Source organism: Papilio machaon, chromosome Z (genome assembly GCF_912999745.1).
Source record: "Papilio machaon chromosome Z, ilPapMach1.1, whole genome shotgun sequence".
NCBI classification, from domain to species: Eukaryota; Metazoa; Arthropoda; class Insecta; order Lepidoptera; family Papilionidae; genus Papilio; species Papilio machaon.
Window position 1 is genome coordinate 2,547,971 of NC_060016.1, and position 18,854 is coordinate 2,566,824.

The 18,854-nt window shown below is 31.0% G+C and overlaps 2 protein-coding genes across 4 annotated transcripts in view; one reads left to right on the forward strand and one right to left on the reverse strand.

The window, feature by feature from the left end:
- Positions 1-10,480, reverse strand: part of LOC106720036 (tyrosine-protein kinase Abl) — a 44,339-nt gene extending 33,859 nt beyond the window's left edge. Inside the window, exon 1 of the mRNA XM_014514588.2 lies at positions 10,085-10,480. Within this exon, the coding sequence (XP_014370074.2) occupies positions 10,085-10,211 (127 nt within the window). The 5' untranslated portion in view covers positions 10,212-10,480. The remainder of the gene's footprint in view (positions 1-10,084) is intronic.
- A 694-nt stretch (positions 10,481-11,174) lies between these two features.
- On the forward strand, positions 11,175-16,539 carry LOC106719858 (MAGUK p55 subfamily member 7). Of its 3 annotated transcripts, XM_014514323.2 has the most exons (13): positions 11,175-11,317; positions 11,478-11,542; positions 11,651-11,831; positions 11,901-12,172; positions 12,577-12,708; positions 13,034-13,063; positions 13,687-13,854; positions 13,923-14,119; positions 14,183-14,298; positions 14,379-14,696; positions 14,844-15,014; positions 15,937-16,109; positions 16,289-16,539. In XM_014514323.2, the coding sequence occupies exons 3-13, from the start codon at positions 11,795-11,797 to the stop codon at positions 16,463-16,465; spliced, it is 1,791 nt and encodes a 596-aa protein (XP_014369809.2). In that variant the 5' UTR covers positions 11,175-11,317; positions 11,478-11,542; positions 11,651-11,794; the 3' UTR covers positions 16,466-16,539. The 3 variants fall into 3 exon arrangements, with proteins under 3 accessions (XP_014369809.2, XP_014369808.2, XP_014369811.2); XM_014514322.2 differs by lacking the exon at positions 11,478-11,542; XM_014514325.2 differs by lacking the exons at positions 11,478-11,542; positions 13,034-13,063.
- The last annotated feature ends 2,315 nt before the right edge of the window (positions 16,540-18,854 follow it).

The following is an 18,854-nucleotide window of genomic DNA, read 5'->3' on the forward strand; positions in this document are numbered from 1 at the left end:
TTTTTACTTAAAAAATAAGATTTTAAATTACTTTCAACCTAATTTTAGTTTCGTTTTTTCTAAACAGATGAAGACGTCGGTATATCGCAGAGATACGTTGGACGAAGATAACTGTACAAGAACATAAATTAAGCATCTGTTCGAGACACTCATTTTTGTGGCCAGTATTCGTTTAAGACTAAAATAAATTTTTCATTAAGCTTGTGAATCTGCTTTTACGACAAATTCTACGTGAACCATAGATATAAAACAGAAAAAAAAACTTATAACCTTTCTTATAAAACACAATTTAATATCCTGTCAAAGCTTTTAAATTGTACGTTAGCATTTATTTATTCTTATCTCGAAAAGTAATCGAACCTCGTATGCATTAAGATTACAAAAGTTTTTTAAAGGACGACCAATACACACATCGAAGAATTGAGATTTAAGGAGTGCTTCTTTTTTTTTAATTTTGTTAAAAATCTTAACAATTGTAAGCTACATACGTTACATATGTTAACTATATATATGATTTTTTTTTAAATTTAATAATAAAAAATTAATCAAGTTGATCTAAAAATTGTAGAAAAAAATAGCTTCTGAATAAAATTCAATAAAACATTTATGTCGGTCCTAGTGCTTAACGTAGTCCTGTAAAACATACAGCTAACGAAGCAATTAAAAGCTGAAAGCCATTCCCTATTTACAGACCTTTCAATGACGAAGTAAATAACGCACACCGTACAGTAATTGGCGGCCTGCATGCCACATACACAAAACTGCACACTACATACGACCTACATATATACAAATACGTATTTTGGACACAACAAAATAAAGAGCAGTGAGGTAGACAGAGTGATCAATTATATTCGATTGATTCATCCACTTTATACGCATGCAATGGCTGGACAATTGAATTATATTTCATTTCATGTAATATCTGAACATGTATCTGATCTGTAAAATGTTATTTTAATATTTAAACTGACACGTATTGTATGATTTCATATATATACGCTATATGCGCTTAAGAATGAATTTAATAAAGTAGTAGACTCATATACATATTATCTTCTGGTTTCAATAATTATTTGCTCAGTAAGACCAAGTTGCCCTACAAGTATGTGGATATGCTCAGTAGAGCAAGACAGTATTTAATGTCAGATTATGCTTTATACTGTACAGACGAAACAATATTTAATAGATAACTATAAAGTTAGAGTTAATTAATCGAATGACTAGGAATATCTCTGAGGTTTTATAGTAAAATAAAATGTTTTCATTGCAACACAATTTGTTACAGATTTAATCGATACTTTGGCTTTGTGAAGGAAGGTTGCGTGACCTACATTGTTATTGGGTATAGCATAACAAGAGCACAAAAAACTGTTTTGTATAGTAACAGTTGAAGGTACGTTATCGGTTACCGCGATACTCCTAAAACTAGCTTTTATAGGTTAAGTACAAAAAGATTTTATGAAGAACTAGGAGTCACCCGCGACTACGTCCGAGCGGACTTAAAAAAAATGATAAGTAGTTCTTCCAGACTATGTTCTACATCTATGGCAAATATCTGCGAGATCCGTTGAGCCGTTCTGAAGATACCTTCTAACAACCAATCTATCCATCCATCTAAATTTTCACATTTATAATATTAGTAAGATAATTTAGAGTTAATTACTACGTTCAGAAACATCCAATAAGTTTAATGTAAAGCTCTTAGCCTATAAAACAAGAAAATAGACACAGATTTTATATTTCTTTTTTAAAAATATTGCACGATGCTTGGAACGTATTTTAATGAATATCGCATTCAACTCAACTTCTCGACGGCAAAAAGTCTCGTGAAGACGAAAAATCTCTTTAATGAAGTCGACTGCGCTACACCACAGCTGTGACAATAATTTTTTTTAAATAATTATCCAAGTTATAGGCAAAGTTGGCACAACGTCCACAAGCTAATTCATTCAATATTTATCTATTGACAATATTTATGAAATGTCCACCCTATAACATCTCAAACAATAAATTAAAATCAATGTCTGTTGTTCGATCATCCTTTAAATGTATATTTTTTGATATATGTATGTACTACGTGTAATTGAATGAATTTCAAATAGTATTTTCTCATAGCTATTATTAGTATATATATATATATATATAGTATTTTACATGAAATAGTATAGTATATAGTATTTTACATGAAATTCCTAATGATAGGTAGCATATCTTTAGAATCCATGTCAATCAGTTTTTAACGGTCTCCGAACGGGGTCGGAGCCCTCGGCTACAGAAAGTACTTAAGTTCGCAACCCCAGCGCATTTAAACTATTGACCTAACCTGTAAACTCTTGATGATAGTGATTACGAGTATTGTTGTGATTTTTCTGTAATTATTTTTTTTAAAGATAAAACATAAACTTTATCAAGTTTAAAGAAAATCTGTTAGTTGACCCACAATTACATTTTCTCTTAGTTTCAACTAGACCCGCTTTCGATCCGCAATAGTAACCATAGATCTATGTAAAAATTAAGGAGATGTCTAAAATTAAATAACGAAACAAAATTGCAAACATTTTTTGTTCATCACCGAACATTACAGTATTTAGGCTTTTTTATGTGTATGTAGCGTACAGTAATTGTGAAGAGTAGAGTATGTGGGTTTATATTATTTTAAACGTTATCACTTACAAACATTTATACATAAAATAGAATGAATAAAAATAAGCAATAGTTAACTGGGATAGTCCTAACACGGGACGAATGGCGATCATTGTCGCGTGGGAACATTGCCAAACCGGTCGATCAGGCCTTCACCGTTCGAGCCTTAGGCCATTGCCGATCAAAACGACACTGCGCTAAATCTGTTCCTTAATAATACTATAACTGTAAGTTTCCATTACAGAAACACCTGTTCAAAACATTTCATTATCACTCTTTTTCTCATTGAAACAACAAAGATAACGTAATCATTAATGTTTAATAAATCCTTGTGTACCGACCCCAGGTGATCATTGACATGAAAAAAAATGAAGCGCTTGTCAATTTATTCTTTTAATTGATACGACGAAGTAGCGTGCACTATTAATTTTACGATATAGAAAAAAAAACTTCTGTTGACGTTGTTAATGAACGTAATTGAGCGAATACGTTAACATAATTATCGTAGCGATTACTCGTTGCGATGTAATAATTTAACGTTCCAATAGCTTACAGATTATAACATCGCAACGACATTGAACGGTACGAAAATCATGCAAGCATAAAGTTCATGCACGCAATTGTTCTGGTCATGGGCATATCTGAAAAGTTAATAACTTGTAATGAACAAAACTAGCCTTCGATCTCTACTTAAATACTTTAACGCATCGCTTTAATAAGACTTTTCGTACATCCGACTGCAAAAAATTACAATAATATATACATACTCGTACATATAATTATTATTTTTTGTGCCAATTTCATTTTTACATATTTTGCAACAAATGTCCAATCTTACTAATATTAACACATAGGCTACTTTTTAAGTTATCTTTACTTTCGCGCGGACGGAGTCGCGGGCGACAGCTAGTATTTAATATACATTAGAATCGAACATTTGCAAAGATTACAAAATGTTATCTAATAAAAATGGCATTCCATTACTTTCGTGTGCATTTTTCTATAAGAAACACGATACTGTGGGGAGTATTGATTATACGTACATATATATCGAATAAGGCGCGTATCGAGAACTAGAACTTTTTAGCTGTTGTAAGTATGTAAGGCCGAGCCACCACCCGCATTGTGGCATAACAAGCATTCAATACTACGCACATTACACTATATGTATATAGTCTTTTTATAGATGCCCCAATTGACCGATATACCTCAACAAAGTTTGATTCTTACTTTCGTGCACGTGTTCCTCATTAAATAAATTTAGGTCAGTCGCTAATTTTGTACAAAAGATGTAAAACGTATGGATTAAATAAGAAGTCTATTCTATGTTTATTGAAAATTCAATTTCCCAGAACGCCAAGTATATAGTAATAAAAATTCTCCTCCAAGAAATGCGTTATGAGAAAAATTCTTAAAATTTCCAGATGCAATTTCATATATTGCAACGCTTCTTGGAAGAGGTATTTTCCGCAAACGTTTTCATTTCATTTTGCGCCTCTCACATGGCGTAGATAGACAGCGAGTGCTCTTGTTGCATCAAGTCTTGCTCTCTACATTGCGTGCATTAATAGCGTAGGTACGCCAGGCACCGGTGCCGCAGACCGCAACAAGCCCAACTATTGCCTCGTCGCGGTATTCAAAACTTCACTTGTACCGAATTCAATATCCAATTACCACTTTTATTTGTAAACTGGCTGCGGTCGCATCCCACATCGCTGTTTCAGTCTGCAGTTTTTACCTATTATATGGACATGAATGGGGTATGAGGTTTTCGTAGTGATTGCATTTTGATAGCTTTATAGAATATTCGAATTGATTGGAAATATCTCGACGGATGGAATTTACAAATGGAAAATAATTTGTCATTTCGCAAATTTTATATCATTTGGTAAACTATTAAATATTTCAATTCGATCCATCAAATCGCAAATTCAATAAACAAATACAGACAGACCTCTTTCCATTAACTCGGCGACAAAACTTTTTTTCTACCGTCACATCATTGCGCTCCACTTAAACAATTACTTCTAAGTATCAAGTCTGTCGCCTTCTGTCCTTGCATACAATGTTCTCTGACTGTTTATATCACACACGTGCACCGATGTTTATAACTTACAGAACGACAATTGTGTAGTCACTTCTTTATCCCCCCAACTTTTTGAGCTCCTCAACAATCTTCCTATACTTATGTATAAATAAATAATCTCTTAGAATTTGGCAACATCGATAAATGTTGTTTGTTTCTAATTAGTTAAAATAATAAAAATTGTGAGTAGACTCCTGGCATCTTATTAAATGTTTGTTCAGATCTTAATTAATTTGTTTGAGATTAAAAAGGTACCTTTTTAATTCAAGTTTTTTACGCTGTAAAGGAAATGTGTGCATTTGCTACTTCTCACAGACTCCTCATTTTGTGGTTTTAATATTGTTTCTGTTTTAGGCAAAATAATAAATATAGCGATAGGAAATAACTCAGTATAGTGCTAATCATATAAAAAGTGTCACAGATGTGGCCAGTGCTTGGCGGAGTGTGTAATAAATTACATAATCTAATTCCACCGCACATATAATATTTTTTACATATTCAATCAATATACATAATAACGCGAAGCCGGTTCTAAAACTTTCGCTGTTAAACTTTCGCTAGGCTAATTTCCTGAATCAAATTTAGGAATAAAATTTTACCTCAACTTTGTAAAAAAAATCTTCAAACGAAATGAAATACTTGTCAAACTTAAAGTTTTATTGATGCGTTCAATGCAGCTTACGGATGGGGCACAACGCCAGGTTACTCTACATGGAATGTGATTGTGTGTTAATTCAAAGCACGATTGCCCATGCGCTTCCGGTCGCTACCTAAAGCGAATATAATATTGCTTATTGCTTATTGAGTTCATGATGCTTAGAGACCATAAAATCAAAGTTTTAATTACGCCTTTAATGTGCAATTCCACTAACAAAACCTATAATATCCTATAATGTGGCCATTTCAGGACGTTTTAAAATGTGATTTGATTTTTGAAAAGCTGAAGCTTATTACTTCATATGTTTGCCACAAAAAATTAATGATAATTGTGATAAGTTAACGACCACCGCCACCTACAAAAATTCGCAAAAATCTTAAAACTCTCTTCTCTCTCTTTACACTTGTACATGTAATAATAGGTCATATCTGATCGAGAAGGAACCATTCTTGGTACTGTCTCTGTAACCCGAACCAGTATAGTAACCTGCCATAATAATCCGATATCAATGATAAAAAATTTACATCAGCCGATACATAATCGTAGAAAAGAGCGCAAAGCAACATATTAATTTCAATTGCCATTAAAAACAATATTCCCATACAAAGCAATAATGTCCAAGTTTTTTACATATGTTGTAATTTCCTTTTATAATGTATATGATAATGTATATAATAGTAATAAAAGTTTACTTTTCCTAATGTTAATTACAAAAACATTTTTTTTTTCAATCCAATTACAAAGCACAATGATGGGAAAATCCCAAGCATAGCATCATTGTCCACTAACAAATATTCGTATGTTACACATAGAATTTACGATATATCATGACATGTATTTATCTATTTCAGTTGGTAGACTGCAACAAATAGATACGTTAAAAAAAATCAGTCGAATTGATAACCTCTCGAATTGATAATCTTTTTGAAGTCGGCTAAAAATGAATACGGAAAATAGAAGCTCTTAGTCATAATTATCGTATACATTTTGAACATTACTGATGTTTTATCAATTTTTCTTTTAAAATAATATATGGTAAAATCTGCGCCAATGGTATAACAAAAGTACACGTTCTATATTTCGAGCTGCCGTGTCCAGAGTTCAAGTTGCCATGATGATTGCCAACCTTCGTTAGGAGATGGCACCAAATGAAGAAGAAGATGGTAAAATACATAATTTAATTAGATTATTAAGATTTATCTAGGAAAAGAAGAGACATAGAGACGTTTGGAATAACAAATTTATAGGCCGAATAGGCACAACTACAACTTCTTTGTTGTTCATATTCCCAGATAGTTATAATCACATTAACATTAAATAAGCCGCAACCCTTGAACTAAATGTACGCTTCAGGAAATATCGCTTCATTAAAAAACTTCGCACTAGCACATCGTAATTGTCAAAAAGTTTAACATCCGGTAAACGATCAATTTTTTTTTTATTATTTGTTAACTCAACATATTCATAAAACTAATTAAAAAAAATCCCTTTTCGCTTTTCACTTACATTACATTTATGTGAATCAACATACTATCATAATTAAATTTTAATTCATTAATTATTTGTTATTAAAAAACAAAATAAATCCCATAGACATAACACTTAGGGGAAGATTACAAATCGAATGACACACCTCATTTGTCTAAATTTGTTCAGTCGTTTAAGCTCTAGGCTGTCACATCGGAACTTAGATACATACAAACTCGCATAGATAAAAACTTGCCATAAATATACGCGAAAAATCCCTAAATTTAACCCATCCGTGTCAGTGGGGTAAAAATGATTGCATATTAAACACTATTAAAAATCTATCCAGTTGCAAACTATTGTGAGAATTTAAACGATTTTTTTTTATTTAAAAGCGCAACCTTTCTCCGTCATACAGTTTAATCGCCTTAAATTACGCTCAGCATTAGTAGGGCAGCAACTTTTTTGAACCATTAAGAAATTCTGCTACAGTTGCTCAGAGATAGTGATGTTTTTTGGAGCAAAAACACAATTCATTCAAAAACAAACAGTTTAAAGAAAGATCAATCAACCTGTTACTTTTTTTAGAGCCAAACAATCTGCTTCCTAAACACCTATACAATATCACATTATCTTAGTGTTTCCAAAAAGAAAAAATGGGAACACACTATATTTTTTTTACAGTTTCAACAATAAAGAAGACAGTTTGATCGGTTTTTATTTGGAATACATTTGCAAAAATGATGTCCTAAGAAAACCCCCTGATTTTCTCATTGAACCACTAAGGAATATTATAACCAACATCAAATTAAGTGACAAGTACATTTTATATATATAGATAATAGATAGATAAATAACGGAAAAATCCAGTAATGTAGAAAAGTTATTTTTTTACTCAACAATGATAAAGTTAATAATAAATAAAATCTTGCAAAAACATGGACACAATATTTTTTACCAACCCACACTGGGCCAGCATGGTTAACTATGGCCTAGTCACCCCTATCTTGGGTTAGTCTCTGAGCCCCTCGGTGGGAATGTATAATGAGCTGATGATAAAATACTTTTTAGAAACAAAATTCTACAAATTATTTTAATAATGAAAATGGCTAGTCCGTAGTGGAGTAAAGTGAGAGTAGAGAAATATCATCGTAGCTTGTTAGAAATTAATATTTTTATTGCTATTGACCAATATTTTTTTTGTAGCATATTTTTTCAATTTTGATTTGCATTTTTTTAATCCTTAAATATGATTAGTATCAGCAACAGGTGAAGCTATTTTTATTGGTATTTAAAAAATAATCAAGTAATGTTGCTTTTTTTATTTATTTATAGAAATACAATTAAAGCAATGACATTTTTCAGGAAAATAATATAGTGAATAACAAATGTTGCATCCACTCCAGATATTTTTTACGATCACCTACTATAAAATTATTTTTAATTAGTATGAGATCTTTGTACTCTATAAGTATCATTTGTATTTGTTTCCAAATACAGTAAATTCGGAAAAGCAATAGTATTTTTTTGTTCTAGATAGTACCTAAATTTGTAAAAATTTTGGTGAAATGAATAAATAAATTTATTACAGTTTATCAAAATTGTCCAAAAGTAACTTACTCAATTCTAAGACAAACTAGTTTAATTTTCTTTGTATTAAATTTGGGATATGTAGAGTATGTATTTTAATACAAAATTATTTTTAGCCGACTTCAAAAAGAAGGTTATCAATTCAACTGTATTTTTTTTTTTATTTATTGAAAAGAAACAATGTTTTGAACTTATTCTTAATAATATTTGACAAAAAACTGATAAGAAAACTGAAATAATAGCACACTTTTTTGTTTTGGTTTAAAAAATATTTTTAAAACTTATATTTGATTACCAAAAATATGCAATTATAAAATTGAACTATAATTCCTGTCTTAACATCTTTTCTAATAAGGTAAAGATGGAATAGTGAAAAGGATTTAATAGGGTAGAAGATAGGGAAACCAAATATGTTTTTTTCTTTCCCTATCTTGTATTGAGAGGCAGTTGCTTCCGTCTGATCTCAGATGGAATGCTTGTTAGTTTTACTCTGTCAGTTATAAACAGTTTATAGAAAACTACTACTATGGTCATCAAATAATTGAATGTAGGTAGATAGCAAAGATGTAACTGTAGAATTACATTTAAATACTTATCCATAGCGTTCAAGATAGTCAGTTAAGCTATGGTTACAAATTTTATTACTAATTTCCTGTTTTAATTTATATAGCAGGATCGCTATTTGTTAAAGTAATTGGTTACTATCAATTAACTTGCAAAAACAGCTTAATGTTAGGTGAATGTTGTATAACTGTGTATAAAGGATAACCTTTTCTTATTTTTAATCTATGTATTATTTTGTTAAAAATGAGGTTACCACCAACAAAGGGCTAATTAATGAATACATCAGAAATATTATAAATATCCTTTTTCACCAATTAACTTACTTAAAGAACCAGTAAAAGTATAGTTTAGTCATTTAGGTGTAATAGGTAGCAATTATCAAGGGCTAAGTAGTATATAGTCATATTCGTAACAGAATATTAGTCATGAGATAAGAAGAAACAAATCAATTTTGTTTAATAGTCTTTGTGTAGTTTTTAATCAGTTTTTTTTATATCATAAGGTGCTTAAAGGGCAAGTGGTCATCTGGATTTGCTGAAATAGAAAAGTGAGCATTATCCATAGACTGTGCATTGAGGATGGGTCCTCCATTAATAAAAGGCGGGCAATTACAGCTGCATTGCCAGGGCTGCCAATGCATCTCCTTTGATGGAGTAGAGAAACAGGATATTTTTGCTTCCTGTGGCACCATTTCTGTCAAATCCACTTCCCCTACTCCTTATAAGAAAATGGTGGAAAGGGAAAGAAGTCTCAAATCATGCCTGTAAATTTTTGACAAATTTGCAAGTTTCAAGTGCAACTGATTTTTTTCTATTACATCTCCTCTAAATTCAATTTTGATGAATAAAATGTTTTATTTTATAAAAAAAAAGAATAACTTGCTTATTTCAACTGTAAAATAGACTACAATATCATTTAAAATATGCACTTTTCCACTCACAGATCAATCTTAGTTTCACCTCATTACGAATTTCGTTCTCGGTAAGAGGAGAAATAAAGTTTTATAAAACTAACACAAAAGAAGGACATAAAAAGTGCAAAAAGGAATGCTTTTAATAATAATGATGACTCACCGCTGTGTTCTGTAAATATATTAGAGCCCAGGATGCGGGGGTCTCTGGGTGGCCGCGGTCTGCTGCGGCCCGAGCGCATGGACGCACCTATGGCCGTGCCACGCTCCTTCGCCTGCTGCGCTCCCATTGCGATTCCGCCACCCTAAGGACCCACGGCACCAGCTCCACGCCGCTCCACTCTCCGTCTGACTGTACGACTCCACCGCACTAATTTAATAAGTCCAGTAACAAATCGATGTATACAAACTCCCATAAAGTTGTTACAGTACTAAGTCACGATCAGCACAAATCATTATCATACACATAAAACGCTTAAATTAATGGCAAAGTTCTGAAGTTTTTTCTCTTTTCCGTAAAATTTGTTGGCGAATTATATCGCTCATTTAATACACACGACCACAACCTCCGCCATTATGTGAACTTTGCCGGTGTTGACCGTTGTGCCACTTGTGGCATTAATTCTCGTCGGTGCTGCCATTAAAAATAATTACTTATGTTGGAATACAGACAAAAAATCAAGGAATAGTTGGTATTCTGACATCTCAGCAGGTCTTTTCCGAACACCTGTATGTTTTGGTATAGTATAGTGTCATCAGGACTATAGAAAACCTTGAAAAATCCATTTTTACGTCTACGTCAATAAAGTTACTAGTGTCATTTAAAAATTAAATCCAATATTACAATAAATTAATACGAACTTGTAAGTTACTATAGTAATCATAATAAAAACTTTGCAATGCGAAGACAAACAACAATCTGAATTTTATGGCAACAACGCAACGCATTTTTCTTTTGAAACACAGAGTTTTTTCGTTAAATTCGTTAAAAGTAATAAATTAGAAATGTTATCCGCTACATGGCGCAACATTTTTCTGTTCAAGATATGGATAGTTAATTTTGATGTTTTCTTTTAATGTTTTATTAAAATATTTATCTAAATAACTTTAAAATAATTCAAAGAATAGTTCTGACTAATAATTTAAAATAATTAACACAATTATTAATTCAAGCTAATGAGTTATTGTCACGAAGTTACGTAAAATGAAACGGATCTTAGAATGTGCTATTGATTTTTCCCGGTGATTTTCGTTTTCACTTGTACCAATAGTAACGCAATGAATTGAAATTAATCTCTCTAGTTCCAAAATTGAACTCTATTCTGACTCTTTTTCTTATTTTTGGTTTCCTACTTATAGCTACATTCTTTATTCATTATATGTGATATGTTGAAAGGTAAGTACCGATAAAACATTCATTATGTGTTACGTTATAAGGTTTTTAATTTTTAATATCAATATTTGTAGCAAAATTATATTTTCGAAATATTATATTTAATTCAAAAACCTAACATAATTGTTTTTTCATCTGCCTTAAATTTCTGTGTTTACGAAAGTTTTCAGAAACGAAACTCCATAATATTTAATTGTAATTAGAGCCTCGACGAGGGCAAGAGAATGAGTAAGCTATTTAATTAATACAATAACATCCTTCGTAATAGTGCAATGAATTTTATACCAAAAATTTAAATGTAATACTTACAAATTAATTTTTTTTGAATGTATCTAGACAAAACCAGCGAACAATTGGAGACATGGCTCTTTTACAATTTAGTAGGGTTTATCGACACCACACATAAATACTTTCATTTAACCCTACTATGATTTCTGTAATTGGTCATGTCTCTAATATCTGAAGACCACTAAAGAAGGTATGAAAATGGATAGTGCCACAGAAAATTGGGATCCAGGTATGTTTGCGAACATTTGAAGCACTTAATTTATTATTGTTTTATTATTGAAAAAAAATGTTTTTTTAGCTCTTATTAAATTGTTGACATCATTGAAAGAGGTACAATCTGATGGAGAGGATGTTGCCTTCTTAAGTGAACTTTTGCAGTCCAAGCAACTCCATGCTTTGGTACAGGCTCATAATAAAATTGTTGCAAATGGTAAAGATGATAAATTTTATCCACTGCTCTCGAATGCTATGCAGGTTACACTTGAAGTATTTCAAATGCTAGCTGATGTTATTTCTGTATCTAAAGAGTATGAGGAATTATTAAGCCTCTTACAAAAACCACATTTTCAGGTTTGTAGAACATATTAATTTGTCCAGTTTTTATAAATTACTGTCAACTAATTAGAAAATGACTACACTGACATATAGCTCTGGTGTTGGCACCAACTATTTTTTTTTATAAGGGTAGAGGGCAAACAAGCAGCGGAAACACTAAGGTTGACGCCCATGGACATCTGCAATACCAGAGGAATTTTCAGATGCATTAAGGGTATTCTTCAGGGTGACTTGATTTGCAGTCACGTCACACCAGCTGGAGACAACACTAGATGAAACCTCTAACTAGCCCTTGCCAACATTGGAGTATCTATGTGTAGTTGATTTCTAATTAGTTTGCAATACATTTTTTTTAAAGTTTAAATAATTAAATGAATATAAAATACATTACTGATGTATTTTTTTATATTGTTAATCAGGCTATTCTTTGCACTCATGATGCTGTTGCCCAAAAAGATTATTACCCTCATCTTCCCGATGTGCCATCTGATGCAGATGATGAAGAGGAGACGGTTAAAATTGTTCAGCTTGTTAAAAGTGATGAACCCTTGGTTCGTATAACATTTTGATTTATCTTAAGTCACTTAAAATTTGTAAACAGCATCACAGCCTCAAATAACTGGAACAATGTTTCATTTAGAAATAGCAGCTACTTTAATATTATTATCTGGAAAAAATATGTAATAAATTGTATTATTATGATTATTATATATGTGAATATATAAATATTAATAAGTATTAATTGATATTTTCTATTTTAGTATCATTAGTGAATGTGTGTTAAATAGTTATTTACAATAGTTGAAAATTTCATGTATTTATTTATTTAAATAATGATAAGAAATAGGGGTTATTTAAAATTTTTTTAATTAAAAGGGTGGAGCTCAGAGCGCAGAGCCAATTGTGGTAAGTTTCACAGATGCATATTTACAACTGGCTATTTCATAAATGCTTATATTCTATATAATTTATGTCCATTTAATTTACTTATTTATTTTATATCACATCATTGTTAAATATGCTCCCATCATTCATTAAAACCCAGCCAAAACTGATTTAAATTTATTAGCTGCTATCTCTAGATGGTACAACAATATGTATTGTGTTTTTTTTTTGTGGTTTACCATTTTGAATATTCCTTTTCTTTTAGTTTTTTGCAGCCAATTATCACAAATCCCCACACAATACACATTGCTTATAATAAATAAATATTAGCAAATATTATTTTTTGTTAAATTGCATCATTATAGTTAGTGATAATATAAAACATATAGTTCAAATAGCATATGCTGTACTATGCGCTCATGATATGTAGTTCAAATAATTATATTTAAAAAGTATATATTAAATGAACAAGGAATTCTCAAATGAATATATTAGAACACAGTTAAAATTATTTAACTTTTCAATATCTTGTAAATTGTTAAGCCTAAGATTTTTTTAGCGATCTATTTATTTTAATTTGTAAAATTATATCTTTTTATTCAGTGAAATGAATAGATAATTATAATTATTTAATTAATTCATAGGGGGCAACTATAAAAACTGATGAAGAAACTGGAAAGATTGTTATTGCCCGAGTCATGCACGGTGGAGCAGCAGATCGGTCTGGCTTGATTCATGCGGGTGACGAAGTTATAGAGGTCAATGGTATCAGTGTCGAAAATAAAACTCCATCTGATGTTCTGGCAATTTTGGTATGTAAATTCTACTTATGGATAAAATTTATCTAGCTCAATAATAATATAATAATTTTTTATTGTAGCAAAGTTCAGAAGGAACAATCACTTTTAAATTGGTTCCTTCATTTGGTAAAGGAGGTTCCAGAGAGAGCAAAGTACGGGTCAGAGCTCTGTTTAATTATAATTCATCAGATGATCCATACATACCGTGCAAAGAAGCTGGGCTAGATTTCAAAAAGGGTGATATTTTACACATTGTATCACAGGATGATGCTTACTGGTGAGTTTAATTATGTTTCTGTCATGTGGTAGTTATATTTTTATACATTTTCATGTTGTTAAGGTGGCAAGCTCGTCGGGAAGGTGATAGAGTAATGAGGGCCGGTTTGATTCCCTCACGAGCATTACAAGAAGGACGCATTATTCATGAGAGACAAACGGATCCTCAGACGATGGATGGTCAGTAAGCTTGTCTTAGACTTGAGCTTTCTAATATATTATAATAAATTAGATAGAAATGTTATAATTTTTTTATGCAGGCAACCCAGCCTTGTGCAGCCCAGCCACAGCCAGTTCAGATTGTGGTCCTAAAACGCCTTGCTCACCTAATCCTACCGCTACTGCCTTATTGCCATGTAAATCTACTCCAAAAGTTAAGAAAATAATCTATGATGTTAAGGAAAACGATGATTTCGATCGGGAAATAATACCAACATATGAAGAGGTAGCCCGCTTGTATCCAAGACCGGGATTGATAAGACCTATAGTGCTTGTAGGAGCTCCAGGGGTTGGCAGAAATGAGCTTCGTCGAAGACTCATAGCAACTGATCCTGAAAAATATGTGACACCCATACCATGTTAGTATTTTTTATCATTTTATTTTAATATCCACTGACTTATTTTTTCATTTCTTTTTTAATATTCTAATGACAACATTTTAATGATTATCAAAACGTCATTATTTTAATGATTATATATATTTATAATTATGAATTGAAATTTAGTTACATCACGACCTCAAAAAGCTAGCGAACAAAACGGAAAGGAGTATGTTTTTGTAAGTCGTGAAAAAATGGAACAAGACATATCGGAAGGGAAATTCATTGAACATGGAGAGTATAAAGGGAACCTTTATGGTACTTCAGCGGAGAGTGTGGAAAGCATTGTTAATTCAGGTATATATATATTACTGTTATATTTGGCTCGCATAACACAATGTTGTTTTAAAAATGTTATAGGAGTAGTAAAGAAGTTCAATGGACTTTTCTTCAAACTTTATTTTATAACTATACAGTGAATTTTACATAATTAGAACATTATTAGACTCAAATCAAAGTCTTATTGACTCTTATCTACATCTCAGCAATGCGAATACATTTTACGTTCATCTAATTTTAAGTTTTTAATCTCTTTAGGTTGCTGCACTCGTTTGTGGATTTTCGAAACAGTATTCTTCAACGAAATAAAAGACCAGCTCACATGTTCTGATGTATTTATAACATTTTGCTTTAATAAATTAATTTTATATTTCAGGCATATTCTATTAAAAAAAAAGAAGAATAGCTTTGAAAATGTGTGATTTGAAACTATATTTAGTTTATTACTATAAAAAAAAATTAAGATGCTGTAGTCTTTGTAGCATACAATAACCGGATTAAAAAAAACTTTCTAATATTAAGGTCGTGAAAAGATTTCACAGTCTTCAACATTTCTTAGCAAGAGACAAACACGAAGGAATCTAAGCACATTTATAATGAGGCTGATGAAAATAAGTCACAACATTTATATTTCATGTTATTTAATGTAATATTATAATTTATGTTATACTAGATGTAGTTCGCAACTCCAGCCGGGAATTTAAAAAAAACCTTAACCTATATGTTCTTCCAGATCTCTATATCTATGCCTAATATCATCAAACTTCCTTGGGCTGTTCCGGAGATACCTTCAAACAAACATCCATCCATCCATCGATTCATCCAAACATTCGCATTTATAATATTAGTAAAATTATAATTTATATTATGTTGCTGTGCGTGTTATCACTGTTAGCTATTTTCAATTTATGTATGTTTTAATAAAAAAAAATGATATCAGGTCGGGTATGTGTGATAAGTCCACATTGGCAAGCGCTAAAGATGCTGCGAACACCTCGGCTGCGGCCATACATCGTGTTCATACGACCGCCATCTCTCGACCGGCTCGTTGAAACACGAACATCAGCGAATGCTCGTTCAACCTTTGATAAGGATAGCTCACGATCGTTCACAGTAAGTTCACAAGAATATTGTTCTTTCATTAAAAAACATGATTTCAATACTAAAATATAAACTTCATTTGGTTCACTGCTTGAGAATTGCAAATAAGGATAGCAACAGCTTTTGTATAAAAGTAATAAATTAGAGTTATGTCGTTATTGTATTCAAAGATGTGGTATTATTTTTTGCAGGATGAGGAATTCAACGACATCATACGTTCCTCAAACCGTATAAATTTCCTATATGGTTACATGTTTGATGAAGAGATCGTAAACGAGGATCTTGCCAGCGCCCTGACGCAGCTTCTGAAGGCCTCATGGAAGGTACAGTCGGAGCCGCTGTGGGTCCCAGCGTCGTGGGTCCAGTAAACAAATTTACAATTATCTTATTGTCGTTTTATATATATTCATCTAGATATTTCGTTGTTTATTAAAACGTATTAATCGACAAATTCCATATGAAATGTATATGTAAAAAAAAATCTAGTCAAAATTCTGTAACTTGTTTGTTACCAAATCGTAGACACTACTGTTATTTTATTCCAAAATTTATGAGGGAAAAAAACAATAGAGTGTTAATGGTAATATTGTTAATTAGATCTAATTTTTCTGTGTCATTTAAATAATATATTTAGAAATTTTAGTACAAAATTGTTTTGTCTGACAATAAGACATGATTTGCATTATATTAAATTTAAGCTACAATTAACCAACTCACTATATACTACGTAAGATGACAGAGTAACAATAAAATTGAGTACTAAACAAGAACGACTAGTAAATAAAGAATGTGGGTTGGTATATTGTAAAAAAAATATCACGGCGGGGGCATTGCCGTACCCCCTGAATTAAATTTATCGTCCCTAACCCACCCTGACGGGGCGCACAATGTGTTCAACATGACCGTTACTCCAAGTTGACTATAAGTATTTAAATAAGTTTATTGTGCCTCTTAAGTAATGTAAGAATAACGTCATAACTAACTTCCAGTTTCCAGTCCATAATTATTATATTTAGAGCGTGTGCAAAAAGGGAAAATACAAGGCGTATGTGTGCTAATTTTCCGTTTCTCATTAGTTCTTCCACTTTTTGACATAACTATTTAAGTTATGGTAGAGGAAAGAGAGTTTTTGTGAACCGGTGAGAGGCGCTACTATCTGCGCTACTAATTTGAATTATACTCACCGGTTCAGGTGATCTTGATGGTTATAAATAGTTGTCTGGAGGGAAATGTGACATCTGAATTGGGTTACAAAATAAATATTGATGTTGATTTCCTTTATTTTCATGCAACTTTCTTTTTTGCACAAACTCAAAATTAATGTTTTTGCATAGATGTAAAGAAATGTCTCCGGTTTTCCGGCTTCCTTGTACATATTTTTTTGACATCAAATTGTTTTGCAACTGAGGAATTCCTAATGCTGTATAGATTAAATAAAGCATGAAATATACCTGTTTGAGATGAACATTTTAAAACATAATCAGTCAAATAAATATTATAAAAAATATAATAAAATAGAATCATAGAATAATAGTTCAAAATATCACCAACAAATTAGAAATTAATACAACATAAGTGTGAATTCATTTTGATAATTATCTACATACAAATTTACAATCTTATAGCAATAGCTAGAAGAAACTGCTTGTTCTTAGATCAGTATTGGTCCTTACAATATTAAAATATTGGATCGTATTAATTATAATTTTAAAGAACATAATTAACACTTAGTAAGTTTTTAATATTAAATTAAAATGTTATATTTATAACATATGCTTTATTCTTTTGAATTATATTACTTAATGTTGATAAATAATTATATTTCAATGTTCAATATTTTAAATTAAATTTGAATTTAAAATCTGTGTAAAGCACTTTCAAAATATTTAATGTGCTATGATCGTTTTTGATTCTTTCTTTTGAAAATAATAATCTTTATCCAATATTTATTCCTATTCTGAAATGGCTATAGTTTAGCTAAGAGAGTTTCAACAGAATAGTTAGTATTTAATAGTCCAAATGAACACATTATACAAAAGTCTGAATTTACCGAGCGACTAGACATTTAAAAAATTGTAGCATTACATAGGAGTTATATTGTGAATTAAAAATTATTTTGCTGTTGTGCATTTTCCTAAAGCAGTGATTGAAAAATAGTCATGGGTGTTTATTGTTCTACCGGGCTTAATGCACCAAAAATTGTAAACATAGTAAGAGATTTAAATGCGAATTCATTGTATACGCGCTGATTCAATCGTGTTACTGGTGGCATGCCTGTTAAAAGCAATATTATAAACAATCGATTTTGGGCCTAATATTCAATAAATTATCTAATAGAATAGTTTTTGATCTTAAAAGTACTTTGAGTAACAAAGCAATATATTAATATTTAAGAGAAATATTGTTCTAAAATTCTAAGTTATAAAGACAATCATCCAAAAAGATTATATATGTCAATTAAAAATTAGCTATAAAATTTCTAGCAGGTACCTTCAGGCTTTCTAAATCGATGAGTTTTCTTATAATGATTGTCACCAGTGGCGGCGACCGGTAGCTAGATTTTAATATTTGACAATTCTATTTGAAAACAAAAATATTCTGTTTTATTATTTTAAACCGGGTTTGTGCCTATTTTTAAAGACTTTCGAAAAAGTACATACAAACATATTTACATAATTACTTTTAACTTTTAAAATATTTTTTTTATTTAGCCCACTTTGCATGTTAATGCATTGCAAAAAAGAAGAGTTCAAAAGA